The sequence below is a fragment of the Somniosus microcephalus genome, chromosome 1, assembly GCF_052327205.1.
Source record: "Somniosus microcephalus isolate GS21.2 chromosome 1, FLI_Smic_1.0, whole genome shotgun sequence".
Lineage (NCBI taxonomy): Eukaryota > Metazoa > Chordata > Chondrichthyes > Squaliformes > Somniosidae > Somniosus > Somniosus microcephalus.
In genome coordinates this window covers 172,172,385-172,188,730 of record NC_140987.1, presented here as the reverse complement: position 1 = coordinate 172,188,730, position 16,346 = coordinate 172,172,385, and the positions used below count along the sequence as shown (strand labels likewise).

Sequence of the window (16,346 nt, the reverse complement as noted above, 5' to 3'; positions counted from 1 at the left end):
CTAACTGGAGTACTTCGTGCCATCTTTCTGCTCAAAGCAGAGATTTCAATTAGTCTACATTTACTCTACATAAAAGTGCAAACATTTCCATTTATTCAGCATGCTCTATTAATTTTACTTCATACAGTCTTACTGCTAGAAAGTATTTCAAATCAGCCTGAAGAAGCATAGTCCAAAATTACATGACTTTTGCCACTTTCCTATACCTCAATTTGTTCCATACTGTCAGTGATTTACTGCAGCTTTAATCCACTTTGCATAGCCCGGGGTGAGAAAACCTCTGATTATACTTGAAGACTTAACCATATCAAAACATTGACTTGTTCCAGCATTTTATATTTTTTCAGTGACTGAAATAATGCTACAGTACCTGGTTGCTGCCACGAGAGTAAGCTACACAAATAGAGCAAGAATAGGAACAGGAAATTGCTCTGCAGCATTTCAGTGCAAAGGAAAATTCCAAGATCAGCCTCTGCAGTTACCTTATTATAGCTTCCAGAGTAGTAGTAAGGCCCCACAGATAACAATTTTTATTAATTTATTTAAAAAAAAATTTTTTTTTTTTTTTTTTTTTAAAAAACAGGTTAAACATTTTAAACTTTAATTGATGCGCTAGGTTGCTATTGTGCGAGTTCTTGAATAACATCATTACAGGAAACTTTGTGCTATCCGGCACTGACGGGACCGAGCTGTTGCAGTTCCCTCAAAACTACCGGACACTCCAGCGCTAATGTTGAAAGATACGTAAGCTTTTGAGCTCCGTATCAGTCAACAAACCCTGTTGCTGAGTAACAGTTTCTAAACAGTCCAAGGGTCTCTGTAGCTTAGCAACAGCTTCCGCAGACCTTCCAGAGCTTGACTGTTGAGAAAAAAAGCAACGAGAAAAAAAAACCTAACTAAAACAGTGTGGTAAACCACTGTTATCGTTCACAACCGTCCACTATTGTTACACTGTTGTTATCACTGTTTACACTGTTGTTATCACTACACAAGGTTACCTCTTGCCACGCACGCTGTTATACCTAGGCATACCTCAGCTGACTCCGCCCATGGCTCCGCCTGCTTGCCCAGGTATAAAGGTGACCGCTTGGCTAGTATTCTTCCTTGTTGGAACCGATCACCCACGAGGGTGGGCTCTGTTATTTAGCCAATAAAAACCTATAGTTACTATCTTAACTCGTCGCTTTTCATGGAATGAATTGATAGGTATATCAAACAGCTCCTGATTTTTGCTGGTGGCGCGAGCGTTCCGAACAGTTAGCCGCCGGATAACAAAGTTTCCTGTATAAAACCTTATCTTGGAGTACCCTTTTAATCAACATGTTCTATTAATGTCTTGAGAATAAATACCTATGAGTAATTACAAAGACAGTAATCTATGTAATCATAAACCATTTATAACCAATGGCCCGGAATTTGCAGTCAGCGGCGAAGTGACAGCAATCGCTGCTGACCTTGAAGAAAGCTACCCACAAAGCTCTTGCGATCTCCATGGCAAAAACTTCAGCTTTCTCGACCTTAATTTGATTGTGGCGCTGTCAAAAGGGGATCCTCAGCGTACATTAGCAGTGATATCATCAAGCTGTCTAAGCAGCCAATCACACTGAAGAATTCTCAGACCGCAAACCAGGAAATAAAAAGCACTAATTTTTAAATTTTTTTACAATGAAATGATAGAGAGCAAAATAAATATTGGGATATACACATGGGGATAAGGTAGAAGCTTAAATATCAGAAACTTAAAAAATATATATATTTTAAAAATCTACAGGAAACTCTTTGGTATCTGGCACTGACGGGACCAGGATGGTGCCAGTTGATTAAAAATTCCAGATGATGGAGAGGGTTATCTACCGAGGCTATTTTTAACAAAGAGTCAGACTCCTGTTATTGAGGTGTTCGGACTTCCGACAGCGCCAAGAAGCCAAGTAGTAGCAGTTTGGAGAACTACCCCCACTGACTAACTTGGCCACCGTGGGAGACTCGGACTCGGCAACATTTCCAGTTATTGAGGTGTTGTTTTCGGAGTATGAATTTTGCCGGTTAACAGAGAATTCCGGATATTTAGGTGCCGTTTAAACCAGAGTTTCCTGTAGTAAGTTGAGTCATAATTTGACATATCACAAATAGATTAGTTTTTCAGGGCCAGAACGGTTGTTCAGCAGTCAATGTGCCATTAAAATCCTAGTTAGACCTATTTCAACAAGACGTATCTTGTTATGGGGTGTTTAACAGCAATATTACAGCAGAAAAGCTTAAGTTTATCAGTTCAACTGATTTCACGGATTGCTGGCTATGGGAAATTACACAGCGCAGCCTGTGGCAGCACAGAGAATGACTGACCACAACTTCAGGGTTTCCCCATTTATGCGCATGCGTTAAATCCTGAAATTACGGTCAGTTTCAGAGTGGTAATGATGGCCAATGCTGTAAGTTTCGCCGCCATTACCATTGCAAAACCCGGGCCATTATCTCTGAACCCTGATATTACTCATTTTAATTGTGTTTCACTCTTCCCCTCTGCTCTGTTCGTATCCCTTTTAAGTTTTGTTCATCTGTAGTATCTTCCAGTTAAGATGAAGGGTGTAAACCTGAAACATGAGCCAATATGTTCGTTCCACGGGTGCTGCCTGGCCTGTTGAATGTTTCCAGCAATTTCTGTTTGTTTGCTTTTTTTCTTGCTTTTACATTAATTTTGAGCAGGGTGCTCTACTTGAACGACATTTGAATATGTACTTCTGAATAAGAATATGATAACAGCAAGTAGACACTTTACATTGCAGGCTAATTTTTGAAAAGAAGAGTTTGCTGTAACTAAGATGGGATTCAAAATGCTAAGTGTGCCGAGTGAATTTCTGAAAATGAGTAATGCAATATCAACAAGTACTGAACTTCTAACTATTCATACCCATAGCTTTTGGCAAACTGTTGCCAAGCAGAGAAATGAGATTGATGCAGTAGACAGAGGGAGGGTTTCAATACACAGCACAAGGGAGAAGTCACATGGGGGAGGGGGTAAAGAGCAGACGGTCAGATTGTTCTCACAAACCTTTCTGCTGACAGCTCAAGAGTAGTTTTGGCAGTGGCTTAGGAACAAGATGCCCTTCTACCTACTTCTTGGCAATGTTGGTGCACAGCTTAAGAAAAGCAGAAGGGAGTTAAAAAGGAAGTATCAACTTGAAGCCACAAAAAGTGACTTATTTGGCTTACAGATTGTGGGTCACAGTCCATGGTATGTGGCGGAAACTGAAAGTACATTGACAAATTACACTGCTCCTTTTCAAATGTCTAACTAATGAATTAGCTATTAAAGATGTCTGATTCAAACTATGAAAAATGAAATGTGTACTTCTATGGACAATTAGCATTCTGTTTATCATTTCCTAAGTGATTTTATTGTTCACATTGTATTAGAAGCTTTAACATGCTGCATAAATGATTCATAATATAGTCATAATTTAATACAATTCCAATTATGCAGTTTTAAAAAATAGGTACCACAGCTCTTTGAAAGCCAATTTCCAAATAATGCAGCTTTTCACTTCTCCATGGCAACATTTATGTTTCACGTAATAATCTGATGAGTCAGTTAATCCACATTTACACTACACTTCTAACTTGTAGGGATCTTACCCAATTCAAATTTATTGAAATATACTGGCCCTCGAACATCTGACAGACCGAACAAACAAATTGAAGCCATCTTATTAGTCAAAGGCAGCGCACTTTAAGAGTCTATGATAGTTTATCATGAAACTTACAACTCTGATGTTTCCTCAGAATTTTATTTTAGTTTATTCCTTGTTTCAATCACTAAATTTGAATGTAAGCCATAATCCATACTGTATTTAGGCCTACCATTGAAGTAATAGATCTTGCATCATCTTCGTAGGCTAGTACTGGAGGTGGTTCCTTCCCATCATTCTCTTTGACCTTTTGATCCAACAGATCTTTCTGTGCAGAGAGTTTAGCCTCAGTACACTTCATCTGCTGCACACTCTGCCGCAGTTCCTCCAGTGCCTGCTTCTGACTCAGCAATAAAACAATGCTGGTAGAAAGAAATTTTGATTAGACGCATTATATTTTCACCATTTTCAGTACAAAAAATACCACAAGCCACACAAGTAAAAGATCTATACTTAGAACAATTCATGCAGAGTTGTTAATGCTCAAAAGAAAAATAGAAGTCAGTGTACTTTTTTTCCCATGATCATTGTTAAAGCCTGAACCAGGCAAGTCAAAGACAATTGTGGGACTTTAGTTACATGGAGAGACCAGAGAAGCTGGGGCTATTCTCTTTAGAGCAGAGAAGGTTAAGGAGAGATTGAATAGGAGGTGTTCAAAATCATGAAGGGTTTGGATAGAGTAAATAAGGAGGAACAGTTTCCAGTGGCAGAAGGGCCAGTAACTAGCAGACACAGACTTAAGGTAATTGGCAAAAGAACCAGAGGTGACAAGATTTCTTTTTAATGCAGCAAGTTATGATGATCTGGAATGCACTGCCTTAAAGGGTGGTGCCTAAGAGAAGAGGGTGGAAACAGATTCAATAATAACTTTCAAAAGGGAATTGGATAAATACTTAAAGGAGAATAATTTGCAGGGCTATGGGGAAGGGTTAGAGGAATGGGACTAATTGGACAGCCCTTTCAAAGAGCTAGCTCAGGTACAATGGGCTGAATAGCCTCCTTCTGCACTCAATGATTCTACTCTGGTGCAGGTTTGAGATTTCAGGAAAAGTCAAATATCAGCTACATACAAGCATGAAGGACGAGAACAGAACTCCATTAGTCAGGAAACAACTTAGATTTAGCACACTTAAGCATTTGAAAGGCCCACTGATCAAAACCAAGAGTATAAAAATAAGCTGAAACAGCAGCATGATGTACGAGTTACCATCTGCGATTCTCCATACACCACCTTTCCTATGACAGCCAGGAAGTCTGAGGGAGAGAGCTAGTTAGCAATACTGGTAACTGGTCATTTGTCTGGTCTGTTAATTGGGAAACATATTTCCTAGAACTACATAGAGTAAGAGATTACCAGAAAATTGTTGTTAAAATTCAATTTCATCCATGATTTCAAAATGGCTGTTAAAATGATCAGGGAAGGAAGAGAGGAGGAGGAAAGAAAGAAAGAAAGCTGGAAAAAAAGAGCGAGCAAAAGAAAGAGCAAGCAAAAGAAAAGATAGATGACAGGAAGGAAGGGTATGAATTTATATAGCTCCTTTCACATTCTCAGCATACCCCAAAGGGCTTCACAGCCAATGAAGTACTTTCTGAAATATAGTCACTGTTGTAATGTAGAGAAAATTGGCAGCCAATTTGCACAAAGATCCAGATAGAGTAATGAGATAATGGCAAAATGTTGGCCAGGACACTGGGAGAATTCCCCTGCTCTTCTTTGAATAGTGGTATGGGACCTTTCTGTCCATCGAGGAGGGCACGCAGGACCTGTGTAATGTCTCATCCAAAATATGATACTTCTGACTTTACTGTACTTAAGTTCCTGCCGAGATGATGCAATCAAGTCTCTGTTGAGTGGGGCCAAAACCCACGACCTTCTGACTCAGAAGAGAGCGCTGAGCCAAGGCCAACACCTAAAATGCCATAATTAAAAAGTAATTCTGCCATCAGAAAACTTATGAATGAATAAACCCATCTTCCGACATTACAACAGTGACTATACGTTAAAAAAAAAAAAGTACTTCATTGGCTGTAAAACGCTTTGGGACATCCTGAGGTCATGAAAGGCGTTATATATAAATGCAAGTCATTATTTCTCTTTTTGGTCTCTAAATATTATTGGTAATGCTGCTCCTCATCTGGAAACTAGAAATTCCAGAACCACATTTGATTCAATTTTCCTTCCCTACATCAGTGCAGTTATCAAGAACTAAGCACAAGAATGATCGAACATGCATCAAATCAGCATTGCAATATGCTGTAACATAAAAACATAGAAGATAGGAGCAAGAGTAGGCCATTCGGCCCCTCAAATCTGCTCTTCCATTTAATGCTATCATGGCTGATCATCCAAATTCAGTACACGGTCTCTGCTTTCTCCCCATATCCCTTGATCGCTTTAGCCTTAAGAAATATATCCAACTCCTTCTTGAATATATTTAATGAATTGGCCTCTACTGCCTTCTGTGGTAGAGTTCCACAGGTTCACCACTCTCTGGGTAAAGAAATTCCTCATTTCTGTCCTAAATGGCTTACCCTTTATCCTTAGACTGTGTCCCCTGGTTCTGGACTCCCCAACCATCGGGAACATCCTTCCTGCATCTAGTCTGTCCAGTCCTGTTAGAATTTTATAAGTTTCAATGAGATCACCTCTCATTCTTCTAAACTCCAGCGAGTACAAGTCCAATCGACCCAATCTCTCCTCATACGTCATTCCTGCCATCCCAGGTATCAGTCTGGTGAATCTTCGCTGAACTCCTTCCATGGCAAGAACATCCTTCCTCAGATAAGGCGACCAAAACTGCACACAATACTCAAGATGTGGTCTCACCAAGGACCTGTACAACTGCAGCAAGACATCCTTGTCCCTGTACTCAAACCCTCTCGCTGCGAAGGCCAACATACCATTTGCCTTCTTAACCGCCTGCTGCACCTGCATGCTTATCTTCAGCGACTTGTGCACAAGGACACCCAGGTCGAGTTGCACTTCCCCTTCTCCCAATCTATTGCCGTTCAGATAATAATCTGCCTTCCTGTTTTTGCCACCAAAGTGGATAACCTCACATTTATCCACGTTATATTGCATCTGCCATGTTTTTGCCCAATCACCCAACATGTCCAAATCATCCTGGAGTTTCTCGACATCCTCCTCACAGCACACACGCCCACCCAGCTTTGTGTCGTCTGCAAATGTGGAGATACTACATCTAGTTCCCTTTTCCAGATCATTTATATATATTGTGAATAGCTGGGGTCCAAGGACCGATCCCTGCGGTACCCCACTAGTCACTGCCCGCCATTCGGAAAAAGACCCGTTTATTACAACTCTTTGCTTTCTGTCTGCCAACCACTTCTCTATCCAAGTCAATACCTTGCCCCCCAATCACATGTGCCTTAACTTTACACGCTAATCTCTTATGCGGGACCTTATCGAAGGCCTTCTGAAAGTCCAGATACACCACATCCACTGGTTCTCCCTTATCTATTTTACCAGTTACATCCTCAAAAAATTCCAGTAGATTAGTCAAGCACGATTTACCTTTTGTGAATCCATGTTGACTTTGTCTGATCCCGTCACTGTTTTCCAAGTGCTCTGCTATTACATCTTTTATAATGGACTCTAGCATTTTCCCCACTACCGAGGTCAGGCTTGCCGGTCTGTAATTCCCCGTTTTCTCCCTACCACCTTTTTTGAATAGTGGGGTAACATTAGCTACCCTCCAATCCATGGGTACTGTTCCAGATTCCATCGAATGTTGGAAGATGATCAGCAATGCATCTACTATTTCTAGGGCCACTTCCTTAAGTACCCTAGGATGTAGATTATCAGGCCCTGGGGATTTATCGGCCTTCAGTCCCATCAATTTCCCTAACACCATTTCCCTACAAATACTGATTTCTTTCAGTTCCACCCTTGCATCAGACCCTATGTTCCCGGCATCTCTGGGAGGTTATTTGTGTCCTCCTTTGTGAAGACAGAACTAAAATATGTATTTAGTTGGTCTGCCATGTCTTTCTTCCCCATTATAAATTCCCTTGATTCTGACTGCAAGGGACCTATGTTTGACTTCACCAATCTTATTCTCTTCACGTATCTATAAAAGCTTTTACACTCAGTTTTTATGTTCCCTGCAAGCTTACTCTCATTCTATTTTCCCCTTCTTAATTAATCCCTTTGTCCTCCTTTGTTGAATCCTAAACTGCTCCCAATCCTCAGGATTATTGCTTTTTCAATTTATATGTCCTCTCCTTGGATCTTATGCTATCCCTAATTTCCCTCGTTAGCCACGGTTGAGTCACCTTTTTTGTTTTATTTTTATGCCAAACTGGGATGAACAAATTCTGTAGCTCATCCATGCGGTCTTTGAATGTTTGCCATTGCCTATCCACCGTCAACCCTTTGAGTGACATTCCCCAATCAATCCTACCCAACTCGCGCCTCAGACCATCGTAGTTTCCTTTATTTAAATTCAGGACCCTAGTCTCTGAGTCAACTACTTCACCCTCCATCTTAATGAAGAATTCGATCATATTATGATCGCTCCGACCCAAGGGGCCTCGTACAACAAGATTGCTAATTAATCCTTTCTCGTTACATAATACCCAGTCTAAGATGGCCTGATCTCTGGTTCATTCCTCGACATATTGGTCCAGGAAACCATCCCGTAAACACTCCAGGAATTTCTCCTCCACAGTATTGTTACTAATTTGGTTAGCCCAATCTATGTGTAGATTAAAGTCACCCATGATGACTGCTGTGCCCTTATTGCACGCTTCTTCAATTTCCGTTTTAATGCCATCCCCAACCTCCGCCTTACTGTTTGGAGGTCTATATACCACTCCCACTAACGTTTTCTGCCCCTTGGTATTTCTCAATTCTACCCATGCAGATTCCACATCAGAGCGAATGTCCTTCCTTACAATTGTGTTAATTCCTTCTTTAACCAGTAATGCTACACCACCTCCCTTTCCTTTTTGCCTATCTTTCCTGAATATCGAATACCCCTGGATGTTGAGTTCCTAGCCTTGGCCATCCTTGAGCCACGTTTCCGTAATCCCAACCAAATCATATTAGTTTACCTCTATTTGCGCAGCCAATTCATCCACCTTATTACAAATGCTCCTCGCATTAAGACACAAAGCCTTCAGGCTATATTTTTAATGCTCTTAGACCTATTAGAATTATTATTTACTGTAATTTTGTGCTACCCAATCATGCCAAAATAACACTGGTCAACTAGCTAGGACCTGTACAGTTTACTGCCTTCAGAGAATTTCTTCTGCATCTCAAGTGATAGAAACTCCAAAAGTTCAGAAGTTAGCAAGCCTGCAGAAACTCCCCAACGTCTACTGGTGTTTGGGTGGCAAATAAAAGCACAGTACTGATCCGTGCCACTGGAGGTCTCTACTCTGGAATCCCTAAAATCCAGAACCTTTTTTTCAAAAAAAAGATAGCAGTAAAGCACATTATAGAACTTAAGAACATAAGAAATAGGAGCAGGAGTAGGCCATTTGGCCTTTGGAGCCTGCTCCGCCATTCAATAAGATCATGTCTGATCTTCTGAGACTGTGACCCCTGGTTCTAAACGCCCCAGCCAGGGGAAAACATCCTCCCGGCATCTACCCTGTCAAGCCCTGTAAGAATTTTGTATGTTTCAATGAGATCACCTCTCATTCTTCTAAACTCTAGAGAATATAGGTCTAGTCTTTATTTTAATTTGTTTTTATAGGATATGAGCGTCACTGGCAAGGCCAGCATTTATTGCCCATCCCTAATTGCCCTCGAGCCGCCTTCTTGAAGCGCTGCAGTCCATGTGGTGAAGGTACTCCCACAGTGCTGTTAGGTAGAGAGTTCCAGGATTTTGACCCAGCAACGATGAAGGATCAGCGATATACTTCTAAGTCAGGATGGTGTGTGACTTGGAGGGGAACTTGGAGGTGGTGGTGTTCCCATGCACCTGTTGCCCTTGTCCTTCTAGGTGGAAGAGGTCGCGGGTTTGGGAAGTGCTGCCGAAGAAGCCATGGAGAGTTGCTGCAGTGCTTCTTGTAGATGATACACACTGCAGCCACGGTACGCCGGTTATGGAGGAGTGAATGTTTAAGGTGGCGGATGGGGTACCAATCAAGCGGGCTGCTTTGTCCTGGATGGTGTCGAGCTTCTTGAGTGTTGTTGGAGCTGCACTCATCCAGGCAAGTGGAGAGTATTCCATTACGCTCCTTGCTTGTGCCTTGTAGATGGTGGAAAGACTTTGGGGAGTCAGGAGGGGAGACAATCGCCGCAGAATACCTAGCCTCTGACCTGCTCATGTTGCCACAGTATTTATGTGGCTGGTCCAGTTAAGTTTCTGGTCAATGGTGACCCCCCAGGATGTTGATGGTGGGGATTCAGTGAAGGTAATACCGTTGAATGTCAAGAGGAGGTAGTTAGACTTTGCTTGTTGGAGACAGTCATTGCCTGGCACTTCTGTGGCGTGAATGTTACCTGCCACTTATCAGCCGAAGCCTGAACATCGACCAGGTCTTGTTGCATGTGGGCATGGACTGCTTCATTTTGAGGAGTTGTGAATGGCGCTGAACACCGAGGTCATCAGCGAACATCCCCATTTCTGACCTTATGTTGGCAGGAAGGTCATTGATGAAGCAGCTGAAGATGGTTCGGCCTAGGACACTGCCCTGAAGAACTCCTGCAGCGATGTCCTGGGGCTGTGATGATTGACCTTCAACCACCACAACTATCGTCCTTTGTGCTAGGCATGACTCCAACTAGTGGAGCGTTTTACCGCCGATTCCCATTGACTTCACTTTTACTCAAGGCGGATAAATCACCTGGACCTGATGGGTCTTGAGGGAAGTGGTGGTAGGGATGGTGGATGCATTGGTAATAATTTTCCAAAACTCCCTGGACTCGGCAAAGGTCCCGGCAGACTGGAAAACTGCTAATGTAACACCCTTATTTAAAAAGGGCAGTAGACAGAAGGCTGGAAACTATAGACCGGTTAGCCTAACATCTGTGGTAGGTAAAATTTTGGAGTCCATTATTAAGGAGACAGTAACAGGATATTTGGATAATCATAATTTAATAGGACAAAGTCAGCATGGTTTTATGAAGGGGAAGTCATGTTTGACAAATTTGCTGGAGTTCTTTGAGGAAGTAACATACAGGGTGGCTAAAGGGGAACCAGTGGACGAAGTGTATTTAGACTTCCAAAAGGCATTTGATAAGGTGCCACACAAAAGATTATTGCTTAAGATAAAAAATCACGGGATTGGGGGTAATATTCTGGCATGGATAGAGGATTGGCTATCTAACAGAAGGCAGAGAGTTGGGATAAATGGTTCATTCTCAGACTGGCAATCAGTAACTAGTGGTGTTCTGCAAGGGTCAGTGCTGGGTCCCCAACTCTTTACAATCTATATTAACGATTTGGAGGAGGGGACCGAGTGTAACATATCAAAGTTTGCAGATGATACCAAGATGGGAGGGAAAGTAGTGAGTGAGGAGGACATAAAAAACCTGCAAGGGGACATGGACAGGCTAAGTAAGTGGGCAGAGATTTGGCAGATGGAATACAATACTGGAAAGTGAGAGGTTATGCACTTTGGCAGGAAAAATCGTAGAGCAAGTTATTATCTTAATGGCAAGAAACTGGAAAGTACTGAAGTACAAAGGGATCTGGGGGTCCTGGTGCACGAAACTCAAAAGGTTAGTATGCAGGTGCAGCAAGTGATTAAGAAGGCCAATGGAATGTTGGCTTTCATTGCTAGGGGGATAGAATATAAAAATAGGGAGGTATTGCTTCAGTTGTAGAAGGTATTGGTGAGACCGCACCTGGAATACTGCGTACAGTTTTGGTGTCCATACTTAAGAAAGGACATACTTGCTCTCGAGTCAGTACAAAGAAGGTTCACCCCGGGGATGAAGGGATGGACATATGAGGAGAGGTTGAATAGATTGGGACTCTACTCATTGGAGTTCAGAAGAATGAGAGGCGATCTTATTGAAACATATAAGATTGTGAAGGGGTTGGATCGGGTGGATGCGGGGAGGATGTTCCCGATGATGGGTGAAACTAGAACTAGGGGGCATAGTCTTAGAATAAGGGGCTGCTCTTTCAAAACTGAGATGAGGAGGAACTACTTCACTCAGAGGGTGGTAGGTCCATGGAATATGCTGCCCCAAAAAGCTGTAGAAGCTACATCATTACATAAATTTAAAACAGAAATAGACAGTTTCCTAGAAGTAAAAGGGAATTAAGGGTTACGGGGAGCGGGCAGGAATTTGGACATGAGTCTAGGTTCGGATCGGTCATGGCCCTGTGGGTAGCGGAGCGGGCCCAGGGGCCGTGTAGCCTGATCCTGCTCCTATTTCGTGTGTCTAATTCTGTTAGATTCAGGAGATGATTCTGTGATAGTAGATTGGCGGTTAGGATCAGATCAGCCATGATCTTATTGAATGGCGGAGCAGGCTCGAGGGGCCGATTGGCCTACTCCTGCTCCTATTTCTTATGTTCTTATGTACTAGGGCTCCTTGATACCACTCTCGGTCAAATGCTGCTTTGATGTCAAGGGCAGTCACTCTCACCTCACCTCTGGAATTCAGCTCCTTTATCCATGTTTGGACCAAGGCTGTAATGAGGTCGGCAGCCGAGTGGTCTTGGCGGAACTCAAACTGGGCATCAGTGAGAAGGTTGTTGGTGAGTAAGTGCCGCTTGATAGCACTTTCGATGACACCTTCCATCGCTTTGCTGAGGATTGAGAGTAGACTGATGGAGTGGTAATTGGCTGGGTTGGATTTGTCCTGCTTTTTGTGAACAGGACATACCTGGGCAGTTTTCCACATTGGTCGGATAGATACCAGTGTTGTTGCTGTACTGGAACAGCTTGGCTAGAGGCACGGCTAGTTTTGGAGCACAAGTCTTCAGCACGATAGCCGGGATGTTGTCGGGGCCCATAGCCTTTGCTGTATCCAGTGCGCTCAGCCGTTTCTTGATTTCACATGGAGTGAAACAAATTGGCTGAAAACTGGCTTCTGCGATGGTGGGGACCTAAGGGGTCGGCTCATATGGATCATCCACTCGGCACTTCTGGCTGAAGATGATTGCAAACGCTTCAGCCTCGTCTTTTGCACTCACGTGCTGGGCTCCACCATCGTTGAGGATGGGGATATTCACAGAGCCTCCTCCTCCCGTTAGTTGTTTAATGGTCCACCACCATTCTACTCAATCTCTCCTCATAGGACAATTCCCCCATCCCAGGAATCAGTCTGGTTAACCTTCGTTGCACTCCCTCTATGACAATTATATCCTTCCTTAGGTAAGGAGACCAAAACTGTACACAATACTCCAGGTGTGGTCTCACCAGGGCCCTATATAATTGCAGGAAGACGTCTTTACTCTTATACTCAAATCCTCTTGTAATAAAGGCCAACATACCATTTGCTTTCCTAATTGCTTGCTGTACTGGCATGTTAACTTTCAGTGATTCATGTACAAGGACACCCAGGTCCCTCTGAACACCAACATTTCCCAATCTCTCACCATTTAAAAAATACTCTGCTTTTCTGTTTTTCCTACCAGTGGTTAGATTTAGAAAGCATATCTAATTGGATCGCTCGAGTTTCTTTTTTTTTTAATCAATGGACTGGTTGTGTAAAACTAAAAACAAAATGCTGCTGGAAATTTGAAATGAAAACAGAAAATGCAGGAAACACTAAGCAGGTTAGGCAGCATCTGTGGAGAGGAAGGTAGAGTTGATGTTTCTGACAAAGGGTCAGGCACCTGAAGCATTGTCATTCCCTTCCTCGCTCCACAGATGCTGCCTGACCTGCTGAGTGTTAGCAGCATTTTTTCATTTTTATTTGTGTAAAACTTATGCAATCAGGTGCTCAAATTCTCACAATATTCCTGACAGCACAAAAACAGTCACATGGTTTAATGGCAGAAATTTCTACCACAGCTGGCGTTAAATGTTTGGTTCTTTTCTGCCCTTTAAAATTTGATACTGGTGGTCTTCAGTTTAGATTACACACATAGCCTAACTCCTTACGGTCTCAAGAGCATATTCACTGATCCTAATATCTAGTTAAGTTTGTGATAGTGAGCCCAGAATAATGAATAGAAAACCTTTCTGCAAATTTCTTTATCTACTGGGTCTCTTCTGTACCCCGACAATGACTTTTCAGCTTTGAAAATCAGCAGAACATCACAATATCAGAGCTTATTTCAGCATTTAACAAGTGAATTCATTGAAAAAGATGAAGTGAATATAAACAGTAATAGAATGCATATTGTAGATATGTCTCAAAATAAAAATAAAATGAATACAAACTAGACAATTATTTTCTAGTTAACCTTTAAATATGGACTTATTCTTTTCTTATATTTCCAACTGCAGGGGGCTAACTGGGTTAAGTTGCTCTCTCTGAAGATTCCAAATCATCTCAATGATTTGAACAATTCTTGGTCCATATTAATTTCTGAAGACGTGTTTTGGCCTCTTACTTGAGGTTTATCTCACTCTAGTCCAACCAAATATAATGTACAAAAGAAAATTATTTTCAATCTGTTCAGTTTCATAAATTAAAGATATGTTTGTGATCGTTTTGCACAATATATTTTACACGACAATAGAATTATTTCTTAACTGATATCACAAATAAGCATGTGTTTCAGATTCCAAAAACAATGCTAGGAATTATAAGAGGTACAGCCCCATCTGTCGTGTGTTGGTCTCCCAGTTACAGGACCCAGGAGTTAAGTCAATATCAAAATACTGTGGATGCTGGAAATCTGAAATAACAGAAAATACTGGGAACATTTGTTAACTCGGTTTCTCTCTCCATGGATGCTGCTTGGCCTGCTGAGTGTGTCCAGCATTTTCTGTTGTTATTCCAGGATTTAAGTCTCTGCTTTGAGCTATTCAAGCTCAGTTATACTCAGCGAACAATCTTCTCTAATACCCGGAGTATTACATGGATTGTTTCATGGTAAAGGATCTCTCTTTCTGTAGTCAAACAGATCAATTCCTCCAACCCATCCCCCTCCCAGATTGCCTGTCCTAGCTGCAGGATGACACGGAGACAAGAAAATAGTAAAAATGGGGGCGAAACAATTTTTGTTTTAATACGTGTCATCAAAGTAAGATTGATTTGGCAAGCTATCCTAGCCTAACTTAGAGTATTTGGTACTTACTCAGATTTGTTTTCATATGTCGTTGTAGTTTCCTCAATTTTTTTCTTCAGTTCTACTATTATTTCTTCCTTGCTGATAATGGTTTGTTGAGTTTGGACCAAGTCTTCAGTTGTTGTTATTAGCCTATTATTTGAAACAGCACCACCACCAAATTAGGTTGCTTTTATTCAAATATTTGTGCCACAATTATTTTCTTTAAAGAACATAAGGTTCTTTGAGTTTCTTCAGATATTCTACAGGCAATTGTCACAAAAACTGATAATGCAAAGAAGTTCTAAGAAGTACCAACAAGTACTAGAGCGGGCCTATTAAAAGTCTGTTTAAAGGCACTTACCATAGCTCAACAAGGAGGCGCGCCATACAAAATGGAAGGTCCTAGGTTCAATTTCCTATCTCTGCTAAATTAGCTCAGGAGAATGGAGGTGTGAGCAGCACTACAATTGGCTTCAGCATCCTTGAGTTATGAGGAGAAAGCCAGTTAAGGTTCCTGTTCCCACCTACGATCCAAAGACCCCCTCCTGGAAATGTGCGTGTGCACGGGTGCAAGATAAAGACTGGATTGGGTTTGACTGTGATTCCTTCCCCCATCCACTCCCTTACGTTCAAGTTACATGCTAACATTCACCATCAAAGATCAGGCGTGCATAATGGGCAATTTGTTAAGGGCAGAAAATTGGTAGGAAAAAGCACGTTGGACATTGTTCTTCCTCCCCTGAATTTAAAACTTCCACCTGTAATTGTTGTTTAATACAATTTTTGGTAGTTACTCAATTGATGTCAGATAAGAACCACATCTGTGATCTGCGCACAAGGCTCATTATGTTTCCTTTCAGTTCTAAATGTCAATAAGAAGGCATATAACTTGAAAATTTCCAAACTATTTCAGGTACAATTCTGCTGTGTACTCAGTTGAAATACATAAACAAAATAAGTTCTGATTTGACATTTAATTTCTTTAGATAAATGTTCACTGAAACTAAGTAAAGCCTTGAGTACTAGCCAAACTCTGCTGTTGTTAAATATCAATGGCCCAAATGTTTACTTTCTAAAATGTTGAGAAACAACACAGAGTTGGCACAAGAGGTAGATCTGAAACTTACGTTGTCTGTAAACTCTCTGCTGTTAAACTGTTCCACAAAATCTCATTGGCTTGAAGGTTTTCCAGGTCTTCCAATAACAAAACATCAAACTCAACACTTGCCTCCTTAATTGGCTGTGACCTGCCAAAAAAAAATCGTACGCTCAAAATAAAGTGTAAGCATCTGTTAAGCTACACTTGGTTTCAAAACCTGTAAATAAGTCTTAGCTAAAGTTTTGAATTACATTGTAAAGTGCAGACTGTTACAACCGGAAAAGGACTGAAATGACAAAATATAATCCCCCAGTGAACAGAATCATACCCCAAAGCAAAAACAAAACTCAGTTTCTAAACATTCTTTACCTTAAACATACCAGACAACTTTCTTTCTGCTAA

The 16,346-nt window shown here is 41.5% G+C and overlaps 1 protein-coding gene across 1 annotated transcript in view; it reads right to left on the bottom strand.

Moving 5' to 3' along the window:
- The window catches only part of fer (fer (fps/fes related) tyrosine kinase), a 334,586-nt gene that overhangs the window by 298,809 nt on the left and 19,431 nt on the right, over positions 1 to 16,346 (bottom strand). The window contains exons 3-5 of the mRNA XM_085987508.1: positions 15,973 to 16,092; positions 14,873 to 14,995; positions 3,859 to 4,048 (exon numbers count right to left, since the gene is read on the bottom strand). Of these exons, the coding sequence (XP_085843634.1) occupies positions 3,859 to 4,048; positions 14,873 to 14,995; positions 15,973 to 16,092 (433 nt within the window). The remainder of the gene's footprint in view (positions 1 to 3,858; positions 4,049 to 14,872; positions 14,996 to 15,972; positions 16,093 to 16,346) is intronic.